The sequence below is a fragment of the Serinus canaria genome, chromosome Z (assembly GCF_022539315.1).
Source record: "Serinus canaria isolate serCan28SL12 chromosome Z, serCan2020, whole genome shotgun sequence".
In the NCBI taxonomy this organism is placed as follows: Eukaryota; Metazoa; Chordata; class Aves; order Passeriformes; family Fringillidae; genus Serinus; species Serinus canaria.
The window spans coordinates 13,978,850-13,996,022 of NC_066343.1; the positions used below are offsets into that span (position 1 = coordinate 13,978,850).

Consider the following 17,173-nt stretch of genomic DNA (forward strand, 5'->3'; position numbering starts at 1 on the left):
CAATTAATGTAACCATGTAAAAAAGTAACTGGCTTACAGAGGGTGAAGCTTATTTACAGTGTCATCATCTTGAGTTCTCTGAAGGTCAGAACGAATTTTTCTGACTAGAGGAGTGCAGTAACCTTTGGCAATCTCCAATTTCTCAGCTTTAGAAATACCATATTCCTATGTAAAAACAAATTGACTCTTAAAATTCAGTTAAAGATTAATATGCCTTTTATATCAAAGCTTCTATATTAAAGCAAATTAGTCATCTATAAGTTTGCTCTGGCTACAAATCATTTTTAAACATTTTTACTACATATGATTAGTGATGCAGCTTCAACTAACAAGCAGTTTGTCTTTTTGCTGTTTGGCTTGATACAGACAAATAGTTTTTCCTTCATTAGTTAAACCAAAGAAGTAGACTTACCTTCTGGTATGATACAGCTCTTTTTCTTAACCATAATATCTACGGAGTCATTCTGCCTTCTTGTCACCATCTCCATCTCGTATCCTGCCCCCAAAATGTTGTTTTTCGTTCCTTTTTTTTTTTTTTTCCTTTCTTTAACAGCCACTAAAGAGATGTATTTGGTATGTCTGCCTTAGTTCGGAGTAAGCCACCCCAGAGACTTCCATTTATGTCAAATAATAACACAAATGGTATCTATGTGCAACTGGGAAATTACTGGTGATATTAAATGTTGTAATATCATCAATATTTAAATGTATGTTCTTCCAGGAGCTTCATACTCTCTGCTGCACATGGTATGAAAGTTAGAATGGATCTTCTTGTTACCCTAGAGAGCAACACAAGCCTTCCTTTGCATTATGCAGGCTAACAAGTTTGCTTTCTTCTTCCTTCAGTATGTGACCTCATTTTCACCTGCTCTTATCTAACTTTCTATTCAAAATTTCAGCTTAACAAACCCACACACAACAATGCATTCTAAGCATCACTACTATTTTTGTCTTTCATGTCAAGGAGTTTGAGAGATGGGGAGAGGAAGAACTTCCTTCAAATACTGCATACAATATGGGTAAACACCTCTGTTACAACACTGTTCTGTAACTGCAGGTACATTGGGGAAAGCTTTAGTCTGCTCTGTTCTGTTATCAGAAATCAATTTCTTGACCTGCCACCTCCAAGATTTTAGAGCTAAACAAAGTTTAACAGCCTACAGAGATCATAAGTTTAACTTGTCCATTTCTGGCCTGAAATTCTTTGAAATTTAATGTCTACATTCACATTCACATGGAATCTTACCATTTGGAAAAAGCAGAAAGACCTTTTTAAATTAAAATTCTTTAAAATTAGTTAAATCGCATAGATTGGATTAACATTGTCATTTGGAAAGAGCCCAAAAATGAAATTTCTATAAGCTGGAGAAATGAAATTAAAAGCAATTTAGGAAAACATACTTATTTACAAAGGCAAATGTTAAATCTAGAATGAATGGTGAAGATGAACCATTTTATTTTAATACACTGCTGTAAGGAAGGAGGCATGTTCACACCCTAAATTTCTAGAAAAATTCACCCTGAACACAGCTTAATTAATTATGAATCAAATTTTTCCGAAAAAATGTCACTCAGCTTGCTACTGAAAATAAGAGATAATGTTAAAGGCTTCTATTTATTGCAAAATGTGGGAGCTTCAAAAGAAAATGCAAAGTAGACATTTTCACAAAAATTTAAAAAAAGCATTTATTCTACACTTTCTTCTATTTAATAACTGAAAATGCTTACCTGAGGAATCACAATGTCAGCTAAAGCCTTTGAAAGCCTATATAATTCCATTGTGTTTTCTAATTTTAAGGATCCATTGTGTTGTACATCATATTTTATACAGTCATAAATATCAGGAATTTTGCTAATATCATATCTTCCATTTTTTGTTTTGAAGTCTTTTTCCAGCTTGGCCCACCTACGCAACATCAGTTCTAGAGTTTCACTGTGGTACAGCTGAATATCTGGATAGACATGTATCTCTTATAAGTAATTAAGGCCATTCAAGTAACAAAAGGACATTTTAATTACATATTAGTAACAACTGAATTATAGAGGGATCAAAATAAGTTACTATTAAGAAGAAGGTACAGCAGGGCATAAAATTAATTTTAGCACTGAAAGCATCACAATTACATAGCTTCCCTAAGATAGTAAAACACATTGCTGCAGAAATGCACCACTGGCCCTTAAATATAAGATGTACCTATATAAATTAGCTTCAGTACCATCAATTTTTCCTATTACTTTTATGGAATGCTGAGTTTCAAATAACTAAGACAAGAATTTCTGCAAACATTGGAATTTCTGAACAACAAAGAGCCCCTACCTGCAATACAACCACATGTTCCTCACGCTTTTTACTTCAAAACTATGCATATAATCAGACAGGGAAAATACTTAATCATTGGTTGACTGATGTTCCGCTACAAGTGAGTTTAGTGAAGAAGTTACAATACAATTCTCTTTCTTGTATGTTAACTAGTGAAACGAAATACAAGTACAAAAACATTTCAGTACCTGCAGACTTTGGGTCTTCCATTCTCTGCCTGATCTGAGAAGTCAAACTTTGTATCAAGTAATAGACCTTGTCACATGTCTTTACAGGATTTTTAATAACCTGCATTGATTTTATCAGTGAGATACTTCCAGATGGGGTGAGCTGCAATTTGAGATAAACACAAAATTAACTGAACAGACTAGATTTGAAAGACCTGGTGAGATAAGATGGAACATGGCAAAGATACTGTCAAAGAACATGTCAAAGTACTGGAGAAAAAGAACTCAAGCAGGTTGCTATGAACATTTTTAATAATTTATCAACTATCTATTATCTTTGAGGCATTAAGAAAATACATCTAAACATACCATTTACTAGAGATTCAAAGGTAATAAGAAATTCACAGAGCAACTAATTCTCTACAGTAAATGTGAGTAACTACAAGAATTCATAAAACCATTTCTTTTATTCCAAGACAGGAAAATTGGGAAGCTGTTTAAAACTTCATATATACTTAGCAAGCTTCCATATCTTCCTTTTAAGTAACTTTTGTATTTAAAATCTTACAAAATTAAATTCAGTTAGAAATGTCATTAAGCTACACACCTCACAAAATATTTTTTGCTCTGTAGGAACCAGATTTGTAATAGTAACTGGTACCTTAAAAAAAGTTTGCCTGTTCCTGTCATAGGTTTTTGTTTCTACAGGACTGCAGGACACAAACACAAAAAGAAAGCCTTTAAAAGTACATATAGCAACAACATATGAAATGTTCTTCAGAACTGAATAAATTATAGAAATGGTAAAAGCTACAAACTATCACCATTGAGGTGTCACTAAAACAATACAGTCAATGAATATGTGAGACTTAGCCTAATTTTTTCAGAGAAGTCTGAAGAATTCAAAGTGACAAATGATATGAAACAGTTATTTATACACAAAACACCCTTATTTGCACTTTCCTCAGTTTCCTGAAATTGATAGAGTAATTTGGATGTGGAAAACTTCTGCTCTCTACCTAACACTAAGTAGTGCCTATCTCCCTATTATGATGAAAATCAAGAAATTGATTACTTGTACATAATAGGGAGGAAGGCACAGGAATAAACCCCATAGAATTTTCCCAAATCACAAGTAAAAAGCCTCTAGAAATAAATGAACCCCAAAGTTTTTATTGCCTTATAATCCCAAAGGTTAGTAACTCAGTGATTGAAGAGCACTGTATTAGTTCTAGACAATTTAAAACAGATCCACACACAATTATGTTATTAAGTCTATATAACAAACAGCAATAAATCCTTGCATTTTCTAATTACTGTTGAATCCACTGCTAGGAGTGGTTTGCATGATACTTTATATATTTAAATGAATCCACACAGGGTATATACATGCAGGGTATATTGTTCTTAATTAATCTGCTCTCGATACTTTTTCAAAAATAGCAGTTTAAGCTTAAATCTCAGTTGAGGATTTGTATTTAGTTGTTATATGAGACAAGAGTATAGAGACGAGCAATTGAAAGATAAAGAATTTTCGTAACTATAACAAACAATATATTTAAAACCAGAAACAATGACATGGTCTGTACTAAGTCAACATAAACAATATTACTACGTGGTAATTTAGCATGTTAATGAGATATTTAATCTCATTGAAAGTATTCTACTGGTTTTCAGTATCTTAGTATTCTAAGTCAAAAAAAAAAAAGACCTTGCAGCAGATTAATGATTGAAACAACTGCAGCAGGTAGAAAAACATTTTGTTACACCACACACTGTCAAAGCAAAGATTGCAAAAAATTCAAACAATATAATGTCATTTCTTGAATAATTAAAATATTTTAATGGAAGAGTGAAAAAGGTTTACAAACAAGATCCCTGTCCACTCCTACTTCAAACTTTGCAGCTATTCTGATTACCAAAACTGCAGGATGAAATATCTACAGCAACAATTGGTACAGCCACCTTTGTACTTCAAACTATTTGCAAGCACTCAAATAATTTTGCAAAACAGATAAATAAAATCACTACCCAGTACTTCTGCACAGGAATTTCATAGTTATTTTATTTAATGGGAAACTAATCATATGCTAACCTTATCATAGTCATCAGTAGTAAATTCTCTGTCTCTCTGGAGAATTTCATGGAGCCTTGCTTTAACACGATGTTGACAGCTGCTTAAAGAATCACTGTCACTGTCCAACAGACCATTCATATTAGCACTTTTTACCATCTGGACAAGAATAGGAGTCAGCTCTCCCTCTAAGGCCAGTAGTCCCTGAAGCAAACAATACCATTATTCAGGCAAACAGATGAAGATGAAAAAATGAATATATTAAAAAAATATAAATGCCCAAAACACAAATTTAAATTCAAGATGGTATCACTTGGCTATAGGTTATATAAACAGGGGCACAATGCCTATACTTACAGAGGAATGGGTCCCTATACACTGCTAGTCTGCAGGAATGATACAGATGGTTAAACAGTGATGGTGACAAGCCACAGAGAATGTTCCCCAGCACCAGCTGTTCGGGTCTTGGATTGTAGGGAGTGCAGGTTCCCTCTCCCTGAGGCTGGAAGCAACAGCTGCCTGACTGTGGGTGACATGCTTTGCTCAAGGACTTGTGTTACCAGAGAGGAGCTATGGGAAGGGTTTGCAAACCAAATAGCATCTGGCAGGATAAACAGCAGATAGGTAGGGTCTTAAAGAGACTCTACAGAGGCAAAAACCCAAGCCATGTGAGTCACAGGACAATCAAAGGCCTTGAAAAAGAGGTGAATGGAGAATTCCAAAATGAAGCAGGCTGGAAACTTTTGTGACTTATCTGGCAATGGAAGGGCTCTGGAATAAAGAAGGAAATCGTGTGGTATCTCTTCAAGCCAGCTGACCAAGGGAAAGAAGATCAGATGACTGAAATACTTCTGTACAAACACATGCAGCATTGAAACAAATAGGAGAAACAGGAAGTCTGAAGACTTGTAGAGCTTTAAGTTAATTCACATTAGAGAGATATTGTAGAATAGTTCACGTGAATGCACTTTTGATGTAACTAGATATAGGACCTTTTGGAAGCCAGGTAGACATCACAATATCATGGTAGGCATCTATTACAGATCCCACAATTTAAAAGGGGAAATGGATGAAGTCTTCTTAACACAAGTGGAGAAAGCCACCTAATTGTTTCCTGAGCACTCTCGGCCCTGGATACGTCGATGGCAATATTGCAGGGGACAAGGTACCAAGATTTCTGGAAAATGACTAGAACAATACTTTCACAGAGGTCACTGATGACCTCTTGAGCACAGGCATTACCGTGGACCTGTTACTCACAAGTGTCAGGAAAGTAAAGGTAGATGGTAGTCTTGGTAATTGAAATCTGATGTTAAAACAGATCCATGGAGAAGTAAAGACAAATACTTGCATTAGAGCCCAAGATTTCAAGTGAGCAGACAGTTCACTTGTCAGAGCAGCTTGTTCACAAAATCTTATGGAGAAGGGGACAAAAGTGTCTCAGACAGGGCCGTTTAATTAAAAACTGTCTTCATCTGCTCAAAGAACTTCAAATGTTTGGCACATTATTTGGATACTTTTTCACACTCAACTAGTCTTTGAAAATACCTTTTTCTAATAAACTGTAAATCCCTCCCAGACTTCAAAAGAAAACACAAACCTGAGAATATCAGAATTTTAGAAATAAAAATACCATTTCACATTGTACCTTTGCAAAAGCTGCTGCAGTCATCTGAACTCGTCCCTCATCAGAAGCATAGATTTTGAGATCATGTCGGTAAGTGCTATGTAATCTAAGTAATCCGCATCCAGGAAATCCAGCATAATCTCCTACCAAATAAATATTTTGCTCAAACTCTCATCTTGCACTTGTTTATCTTCAAAAGTGATTTTTGACACTCAATTGATTTTTTTATTAAATTATTATGATAATTTTCTTTTTACCTTGTCCACCTGGATACATACACCTGAAAGCTCTTCCAAGCTCCTCTGCTTGAACCCTGCCTGCAGGGGTCAACTCTCCTCCCCATTTTAGAACCAGAAGCAGGGATGGCTCATTTCTTCTATTATCTAATTTTACACAGGGAGAAAAGCTTAGTACTTAAGTATATTGTTAATATTTTTTTTTCCAAATGAACAAAAAGTATTTTGTCTACGAGAAGCTTCATCAAAGGACCTCTTCAACATTATGAATCTTTAATAGTATTCTAACACTAAGAACATATTGACCTGCTGAACTAAATGGGCACTTTAAACTGAAATAATAAAACTATGAAGAGAATATATGTGAAAAATATTTAGCATGAATCTGAAGCAAAAAGTAAATCAAGACAGAAAACTTAAAACAAACTGGATGCTAAACACCCTACAATTTGTAAATGTTTTAAAGACAGTAATTGTTGAGTGAGATTTTCTTATACTAGCTCAAAACACCACTTTGGTGAATCACTGAAGTTTCTTTTCATGTTAACTCTTCTGTTGCACAAGAGCAGGGTTACTACAGAGTTTTAGGTGTGTAATTCAGCAGATTAAAATACTATGAATATCTCTAACTATACATTCTTTCAAAACAGAATATTCCCTCTTTTTAACATCAAGACATGTTATACCAGTAGTCCATGACTATTTAGATGCACATAATAATAAGTGGTTAGGTAGAAAAGTAATACAATACCTTCCTCTTCACTGGAAGTCTTAGGGCAGCCATGAGGAAGATATGTTAACTGAACTTTGCGATTTATGCCTGAAAAATGCCCATACCTTAAGCAGGAAGAGGAAAAAATGAGAGGGGAAGAGGGAGAGAAACATTTTAAATATCTTCCTCCAAAACTGCTAAAATCCTGTAACAGGATATAATAACTCTCTGTTGGTCAATGATTTATGCATTTGACCAACATTTGTTGAAGCAATCCTTAGAATAAACATTAACAAGCACAGAATTAGCAGAAATAACAACTATGCTATAATGAAACATCTTAAAATACTATCTAATTCTACCTTTTAGAACCTTGAGCATAAAACTGGAACCCCCTCCCCCCCCACCTCCACCAACAACAAGCAGTATTGGACATGGCACAAGTAATTTATCTAGTCAGATCCAAAACTACAGTGGCTATCAGTATCCAGAAACTGGTCTCACAGTGTAGATGGCTACTGGTTTTATAGCCCAATAAGTTCTCAAGCAAAACTAAGTATTTAAAACAATTTTTATAAATTTCAATAATAATTATCTGTTCCCTGATATTTTTTAAATTAAAAATTCCTATTACCATTTCACAGTCTAAGATCTCAGATCTTTAATGAATCTTGAAGCCTGTTTTTTCTGTTGTTTTCTTTGTTTTGTTGGGTTTTTAAAGGTTTTTTTTGTTACTAAATATTTCAGGCTTAGTATACAAAAACTTATTTATCTTCAATCCTCAAAGTTTGCTTAAGTAGACAAGTAAGCATGGTGATAGTTCTTACTGGTTTTATCAGATGTCATTGTGTCACACTACAAGAAGCAGACCCTGCTTACAAGTATTTTCATTTTAAAAACATGCAAGACAAAATTTGACATCAACAAAAGTAACCTTCTCTTTCTGAATGTATATTGAGGAGCTAGATACAGCAATAAGTTAAATGAAAAAGTCAAGAAGAAAAAAAACAGAGTGATGGCCCATTTCAAACATGATATCCCTTCTCTTCAAAAATATTGTGCTTGAATTATTATATTATTATGTATTTGATAACTTTGCAATCCACACAGTAACTGGTGGAACAAGTCAATACAGCAGATATAACTTCATTGTTATTAAGCCTGAAAATCACACACTTACATTTCTAACACAGTCTTTAGCTGTTCAAGCTTTGCTTTACTTTCTTCAATTTCAGAATCATTGTTTTGCCCGAGTTCTACAAGGAGCTGCCTTGCTATATCAAGTACTTCCTAAAGGAAGGAAACATAGGATTTAATCTAAAAAATAGATTTTTACTTACAAAATATTACAGTAAAAAAATAAAGAAACTTGCCTGCAACTGTTTTGGTTTTTTCAGTTTCAGTTTTCCAGATTTATATCCATCACATTTTTCAAAGAGATCAAAAAATCTTTAAGATAAAGAAAAATAATTTTAAAATTCCATTAATAAATCAAATTACTACTACTTGAACATGAGGCTGTTAAAGTGATTTAAAATTAGTACCTTTACAGTATTTGAAAGTCATGTTAAAACCTGCAGTACAGAGGTCAAACCAAGTTTTATTCAAAGCCCATCTCCCCAGAAAGTTTTCAATGCATTAGGGAAATAAGAGCACCGTAAGTGACTTAGTCAGTCTCTTACTGACTTGCTAAGTATTAAAAAAAAAAAAAATTATATTCTATATATTTGAATGATATATTATTTGAATATGCAGCTATATCAATTACTGATCTTCAAGAATGATCCTGAACAGAAGCAGGGACCAAAAACAGCAAGTGAGCAGTCCTATGCTTCTTCAGCATGTTCTGAATGCAAGAATCTAGTCTCAAAATAAATCAGTTTTACGGAAACTGCACCTAGTTCCAGGTCAATTACATTAAGTTGTCTTATGAATGCCACATAAATATGGTATCTACCAGAAATTCAGAGTCATTAAACTTTGACAAAAATTACTAGAAAAACTAATATGACATTGCATACAAGAATAGTTATGATAAAAAGGAGAAGGCAGAAGTCATGGTCGAATGGAGTAATGGAGAACCAGAAATATTCTCTGCTGCATTATTTTTAATAAAGACATTTAGAGACACAAATGCATTTTCCGTAAAATCAAACAGGACAGTTCACAAGGCACAGCATGTGTTGAAGGAAATCTGCGCAAGTAAGTTGACAGTCCTGTCAGAGAGAGAGGTGCATACTTGCAATTATTTGCAGTATCTAAAACTGTTAGATTTAGAGGAAAACAAAATAAAAAGCAACTTGCAATTGTGCAATTCCTCATTAATTCACTGCTTGCTTAGCCCTAAAATCCTATACTCTAAAATATGGGAAATAACTTTTACCAAGATTCTATTTACCTCTGATGTTTTACTTCCATTTTCATTTTTTGCTTTGGTGTTCGATCCCCATGGCGTATTACAGCTATAACACATCTAAGCTCCATCCTGAAATTTCAAGGGTTGTATTTCACAAGTCTGTACACAAGGGTCTTTTATTTAATATTAAACCAACTGCAATCAAGACAATTGACAAAGTTGTAGTCGTCTGACATAACTACAGAAGTGATGGAAGTATACGCAAGAATATAAGGTTAACTGAAAATGATGTAAGGTATAAAATATAAATACTGATTATAAGACTTAAGTAACTATAGGATATCTATTTTAAGTAGTTTTTAAAGCAACAATTTTGAGGATCATTAAATGAGAGAGCGTGTTTATTAGAAGCACATATTAAGTTGGTGCTGGAACAATGATTAGCAGTGGAAGCTATGTATAAAAGATGCTAAACTATAAAAAATCTGCTGTTCTATACTCAGCTTGACTAAGGGTGAGAAACTCTGACTGCTGATATAGCAATTGTGATTCCTTCCTTGTTTTCAGCATACAAAACAAGCATTCACAGACCAATGCGGGCACACCTTGCAAAGAGAAAAAAAGATTCACACAAAAGTTACATTGGAAGTTTGGACAATTTAGGTGTAGCTACTATTTTCTTACATTGTTCCAGACGTGGTTGGCACAATAGGAATGTCTTCAGCTTCCAAAGGAATTGACCATGGTATTTGAAATTGGGGAGCAAGTTCTCTCATGATGATATTTCTAAAATAGGAGTTAAAATTAAAAAAAAAAATCATATAAGTTTAAAGCACAGATTATACAACACATGCAAACTCCAAACAGATCATATATATGCATTTTTATTAATGTAGTTCTAGAGTACTTGTCACCGACATAGTTTATGAAAAATCCTTTACTTAGGAATTTTCCTCTCCTGAGAGCTGAGAAGCCTCAGGAACAAACTGTAAACAATTCTTATCTGCTGCTGTGGAATGCCACGGGAAAATCTCTGATTGGCCCCGTCGGACTGTTTCCAGTTGAGAGCCTATCACGGGGCACCTGCCCAGCGTCTCAGGCTGGGAGATTACATTCTTTTCTATTCTTAGGATAGCCTTGGTAGTGAAATCTCTAGCTTTATTCTTTTAGTATAGGTTTTATATCTTATATATCATATAATAATAAATCAAGCCTTCTGATGCATGGAGTCAACTGTCTCGTCTCTTCCCTCATCCTGGGACCCCAGAAAACCATGTAACAAGTACTAGCAGCCACAAATGTATATCTATACATATTTTGCTTTTAATTTCTTAATAAAGACCACTTAATAATTTAGAGCTATTACAATTGCCACAGGAACATTAGACTACTGGCCCTGTGGTTGTAATGAACTTCAGCTTTTCAACTCCTAAAAGAGGCTCTTGGATAGGAATTATTCTTGTTCATTTATATATGCAGACAATTGGCTTTGCTGCCTAACTAAAAGTGCCTAATAATCCCCAAGCCATTCATCAAAGAGTTAACTGCTATCTTTTACCAGTAGTTTCTCAAAAGTTTCTGTGATAAAACTGGAAAAATAGGTACAGTCTCTAATTGTAACTATAAAATGACAATGCAGTCTCCACCTCAAGAAGGATGGTACATACAATGTTCTGTTTCACAGATATTTCATCAAAATACACTGAACTTCAGACTAATATCTATGTGAGAAGCAATAACACAGACAGGAAAAAAAGGTCCATCTTAAAGTAGAAAAAGCCAAAATATAATTGCTAAAAATCTTGAAAAAACTTGCAAAATCCTTCACTTAATAAGATTACAGACCATTAGATCATGCAAAATTCATGCTGTATCTCATCACTGCAATCTTACCGTAAAGCTAGTCACAATGTACTTTGCCTATTTTGAGGACAACATTTCCTTGGCATAGAGGTCTATACCCAATTCTATATGATCCCTCATTATACTTTTTTTTCCCTCCAGTGGCAGAGACAAGATGGTATGATAGAAAATACCATGATTCTATTTCAGTTTGATTTTACAAGTATGAAATACACAAATATACAAGTATATACCAGCTTCAGATCAAAGACAATGTACAGCAATTTGGACACATTAAACAGCAGCAGTCACAACCATCCAGTGGCACTTTGCTACTTGAAAAGATCTCAGCTACCTTTAAGAACTTATTCTTGATTTCAAAATACTTATTCAGTTAGCTATAAGCACTTTTAAAAACACAGATGTTTGGGATAATTTTAGGAATAAGGAATTTAGTTAGTATATTTTAATTGACTTAGGATTCTCTCTAAGGATTTTTTAATCGTTTAAGTTAATGACTTGGAATGTGATATTTAATTTTTAATAAATAATTCATAATTAATAGTAACAAGAAATAATATTAATAGTAATAAGAAATAATTCATAGTAATAAGTAATAATAATAAGAAATCTGGCAGTACATAAACTACAATCATATGAAGGGAAGTTAATTAGCAAATCTGAAATGAATCAGAAAACTCTTACCCCAGTATTTTAGCACAATCATCATAGTATTTCATGGAGTTTTTCACAAAACTGAAGCCATTCACATCACAGACATAAGACTGTCCATTAGCACGTAGCAAATCAAAGCCACAAACTGTTTGCTGTTTTAAAGAATAAAAGTTCAAGTTATTTAGGATTGCTTATTCTAAACAAATTTTATATTTTAACCAGGTATTCATCTGAAAACATGAACAAAACATGTCACACTTTACACTTACTACCTTATGTGAGTTCCATATTACGTTCACCGACATCATGCAAACATCTTCTTGTTTTTAACTTTTTATCCCCTACTTGATTTTATGCTTCCTGCATATTCCTAGCAGTATTAGTATTGAAGGTCAAGTTCACAAGAGCACAAACTTCAAGACTCACAGCAACCATGGGCCTACAAGTCCCCCTTTCTGACAGTGGTTTCCCACTACATATGGTTTTTAAGGATGGCAGGCAAGAAAATACAAAAAAAAATTGAAAAACCACTTTTGTTAAAATTTTATAAGATAGTTTTGACATTAACATACTATTGACATCATTAGTAGACAAAACTAGAAGCTATTTCAACATTGCTTTTTAAGATTACTTTTAAGATTCAACATTACTTTTTAGGATTACTTTTTAAGATCTCAAAGCCTGCTTCACTGATAGAGGCCCACATCCTACAGAATGCCATCACAGGTAAAGGAGGGAGACTGAAAGCCTTCTTATAAAACAGGTGAAAGGAGGGTAAGAGACTAAATGATGTTTTGAACAAAAGAATCTTTGCAACTATATAGCAATCTTAGAATTTTACAAAAATCAAAACTATTAAATTAATATCAATTTATTCAAATAAGTACTTAATCATGTAAGTACCAAATTAACAATGAATCTGTACCCGATGAAAATACTGGCAATAGAAGTTACAAAAACTTTATTGAACGTGTGTTTTGCTAACTTAGAAACTATTATCAATACATGTGAAAATATTATACACTAAATAGATACACTGTGGTGTAGCAAAGCACAATAGCAACATGTAAATTCAGGGAACTAATGCAACACAAGCAACTTATCCAGAACTTTTCAATACGTTAAAGGAAAAATCCTTCTTGATTAAAAAAAAAGTCATATGGAAGTTTAACTTTCCACCTTCCTAGGAGTTCAGCACTAATTACCACTGCTGGCTCATGCACTAAAACCCTACAGAAGTTTCACATAACAAACAATTAATTAACACTAAATGTTTGATCAGATAGGAAAGCAATCAGCTAACCTTAAAGGCAAGGCATACTTTCCAAGCAATTAACTTCTCTCTTGCATTCAGGATGACTGGGTATCTCACTTCTTTTCCTTCACTGTCTCGTTCTACTTTGCCATCCAGAGCTGGAGACTTCCGGGCCTCAGCATGAGCATAGTCTGGACCTACTGTGTACACCTGTATTGAAAAACAGGAGCTCTTGATCCAGTGTATTTAAATGATGTTGCATAAATTTGCAAAATGTATGCATACAACTTAAAACGTGACAACAACATCAAAAGATACTAGCTGCTTCTGTTATTGAAAAGGTCACTCTAAAGTATCTTCCTCAGTGGCATTCTCTGCCTTCAGAGAACACACATCATTTACTGACAGCATGGGATAAGAAAAGAAAAAGAGTAATTATAAAAACTCAATTATTAAAAATTTATTTCTCAGTTATGATGGTGCAGAGATGTAATGTTTTCTTCTCCTAAATATCTACAGAACCTGAAGAACCAGTTAATTTGAGAGTTATTTCAGTTTACTTGTGGAAATCTGGCTGCAGGATTAAGTTATTCTCTTAATTTAAAAAGTATGTTTACATTTTAGACAGGACAAAACAAAGCAAGGATCTGCCCAGCTTTAAGATGACAATCTTAAGATGACAATATTTAAGCTGAGCAGACCCTTGCTTTGTTTCATCCTGTCTAAAATGTAAACATACTTTTTAAACCAAGAGAATAACTCCAGTCAAGAGCTTGACAGAAGAATTGTGTTATCTCTCTACTGCAGTTTTGATGGTCACTGAAGGGTTTGGGGGCATATGCTGGAAGAGATTTGTCAGCAGCTCTCAAAATAGGCTACAGTTTCTTTAATTAAAAAACAAACTCCAGGCATTGATTAAAAAAAAGTATTCATTTAAAGCAGATGAGTGCCAATACTGCCAATTCAGTATTCAGGCAAGAGGGTAAGTTTAGTGAAACTGTCTAATATAATGCCACTTGATGACTACACTGCAACTAGCCAAAATAGTCCCTAATCCTCAAGCCATTTACATCTCTTCTTGTTGCAAGAATCTTTGCAGAAAGTTTGTAAAGCTCTTACACGAACATCTGTAAACACATATTAACTTCTGTGCAAAGTGTTTCACAGAATAACCTTCAGAAGGTACACCAGTGCATTTTTCTGAGAACATGGAAAGAGTATTCCCCTCATGCACAACAACGTGATACCAAGAAGCTGACAGCAGTTAATAAAAGGGCTTTTTGGATTAGGCCTCACACTCCCTACACTCACACTTTTTTGTCTAAGTATGGTGATCTCTTATGTATATTGTAAAACATTGGTTTCACATATTTTGAAATGGGCTTTAAATAGCCAAAATGAACACAAAGGGAAAAAAGTAATCTTCGCACAAGGCTGGTTTCACACCTACTTTGTTATCATTCTGTTTTAGCATTCTCTTATGGTACCTAATACCTCTGTTAAGAACCTAAATGAAAGAGTGAAAATTATTACAAATAAGGTCCAGAAAGGTTATTTTCTTTGACTCCATAAAATTTAGCAAGTAACTTTTGCTTATTAATTAGCAAACTAAGATCTACTTCAGTTATATTACTTTGTAACCTCTAGCCTTCAGATAAAATATCTCAGCATCACCTGTTAGCATGGGAAAGAAGATGCTGTTCTGGCACTAATACAATAGAAAAAAAGAAAGACAATATATCGGGTAGCAAGCCTCCAGCACTTGACTCTAACAATTCAAGCACAGCTGCTCTACATTTACAAGTACTATGTTTTGCTAGAATCAGAATTGCATTTTTTACTTATGAACTGTAGTAAAACTCAATTAAAATTAACCCCTGACCAAGATTTAAAACTGACAAGCTCTTTGAGGACTTGTTTGTTCTAAATATAAATAAGAATGCACAGTTGTCATACCTTCACATCAGTTCCATCTGTAGGCATGAATTCCTCATAAATATAGGAGCCTGTTTTCCTCACACTGCTTTCAGGAGAATAAACACTGCTTCTGCTGCCAATCTGAAAGATGTATTTTTTCATTAAAAAACTCAAAGAATACTGCTTGAGAAACTTTGAAATTACCTAAAATAACACACTTGTACTAAGAAAACACTTCATGTACCAAATGAAGCAAACTTTCGACCATTGCCAAAAGATTTTTATAAGATTCTAGAAGTACAATCATGGTGTGTGCTAAGAATCTGCAGTAGCTAACCATCTACTGCAAGAAACATAGGCCTTCATTCAATCTATATGTTCTCCTGAAATTTCTCTGATCTGCCACTATTCCTAAGCAAGTAGGACAGAATTACTCTGCAATTCTGTTAGACACCTAAAGCTTTCAATAGCTTTAGTACCATAACCTCACCTTACGAAAGAGCCTCTGGCTTCCACCCCCAGCAGATGTTGGGTAATAAATGTAAACATTGTGGTCCTCAGCACTAACTGGCTTTTCTACAAAGGGCTTCTGGAAAATTTCTCCATTCACTTCCACATGATCTTCTCCCTCAATCAAGTTGCATTCTGAAGAACAGTGCAAAGAACAGAGCTGAAACAGTATACTAATGGCATACAATTATTAAGAGAGCTACATTAATTTGCAGTTTGAAATAATATTCTATTACATCTTTATTTCTCTGATTTTTACTGATTGCACAATGACTGATGATCACATGCAGTATATTTTTGCTGTACCATGTATATATTATGTTACTTAAATACTATGTTCCAGAATTACTATTGATTTCCTCAGTGTCAGATCAGGAACTGTCTCCTGCAGCTGCATAAGGTGCATAAGATGGTATATTTGAAGTGTTTTGAGGAGAGGGAAGTGCTATTTTTTTTTTCAGTACCTTTCTCTGGAATATCAGGGATCTGGCAGGTGAACTGTACACACAATGTGGTGTCAGAGGCCACAGCCACCTTCCATAAGGTTAGAACTATTTCATACTGTGTGATAGATGCACCCTGAACATAAAATCAGGTCCTCTGGTATCAGCAATCAGAAATCTGGTATTCGATACTGGTTAACTGCAAGCAGCAGCTTTAATATCACTTTTGAAGCATAAACGTGTCCTTCTTCCCATAGATCACACAAACACTTTAATGCAAAATTCTCTTGACCTGTCATTGCAATCTCTTACTGTTGCTTAAAGTCATCATTTTAGTAGAAAAAGTTCAGGTATTTTTTGCAGGTACACAAAAAATTATTTCCAATTTATATTCATAGTACAAGATCTGCAGATATATCTAGAACAGATTTCAAATATATGGCTGCTTATACTCAGAAGGGGAAGAAGAATTCAATAGCCTGACTTGTTTCTGTCAATACTACTTTCCAAAGGAAAATTACTAATAATTTGGGTTAATATAATATCCTGAATGCTGCTCTGCTAAGTGACATATTAGAAGCTCAGTTTGAGTAAAGAGGCCTTTATATTCTAGTTATTCTATGATGTCTGTAAGATGTGTGGTGTCAGAATCATACTTCTCAGTTGCATACTTGTACAGCCTTTGGCTGGGATGGAGTTAATTTTCTTGACAGCAGGTGGTATGGTGCTATGTTTTGAACTTGTGACAAAAAAGTCATGTTGTTTTTGTTCATGCTGAACATGCTTACACAGCCTCAACCTGTTTTTTTTTTTTCACATATTGCACCCCACAGCCAGTAAAGGTCATTTACAACACTTAAATGTTGGCATAGAAATCAAACCCCAAAAATCAATTACAACCACATGTTAAATGTTGGCATAGAAATCAAACCGCAAAAATGAATTGTCTAGGCAGTGAAATTCAGCTTTCCACTATGTCCATACTGTTCTCCAGTGGAAACAGTGAGATGCTAATGGTTGATATTTTTTCTCTGTTCTT

At 34.2% G+C, this 17,173-nt stretch overlaps 1 protein-coding gene across 12 annotated transcripts in view; it reads right to left on the bottom strand.

The window, feature by feature from the left end:
* Positions 1-17,173, bottom strand: part of PPIP5K2 (diphosphoinositol pentakisphosphate kinase 2) — a 47,136-nt gene that overhangs the window by 17,553 nt on the left and 12,410 nt on the right. For 11 of the 12 annotated variants that reach the window (XR_007780427.1, XM_050986798.1, XM_018922862.3 and 8 more), the window contains 15 exons: positions 15,672-15,826; positions 15,221-15,322; positions 13,313-13,474; positions 12,040-12,161; positions 10,177-10,278; positions 9,535-9,621; positions 8,510-8,585; positions 8,317-8,426; positions 7,176-7,261; positions 6,446-6,571; positions 6,210-6,331; positions 4,583-4,765; positions 2,509-2,650; positions 1,729-1,952; positions 38-165 (listed from right to left, as the gene is read on the bottom strand). Coding sequence is in view for 11 of the 12 variants with exons in the window: in XM_050986798.1 (XP_050842755.1) it covers positions 38-165; positions 1,729-1,952; positions 2,509-2,650; positions 4,583-4,765; positions 6,210-6,331; positions 6,446-6,571; positions 7,176-7,261; positions 8,317-8,426; positions 8,510-8,585; positions 9,535-9,621; positions 10,177-10,278; positions 12,040-12,161; positions 13,313-13,474; positions 15,221-15,322; positions 15,672-15,826 (1,927 nt within the window). In the remaining variant the exon portion in view is untranslated. Of the gene's footprint in view, positions 1-37; positions 166-1,728; positions 1,953-2,508; positions 2,651-4,582; positions 4,766-6,209; positions 6,332-6,445; positions 6,572-7,175; positions 7,262-8,316; positions 8,427-8,505; positions 8,586-9,534; positions 9,622-10,176; positions 10,279-12,039; positions 12,162-13,312; positions 13,475-15,220; positions 15,323-15,671; positions 15,827-17,173 lie in introns of all 12 variants that reach the window. The other variant, XM_050986796.1, reaches the window with a different exon arrangement.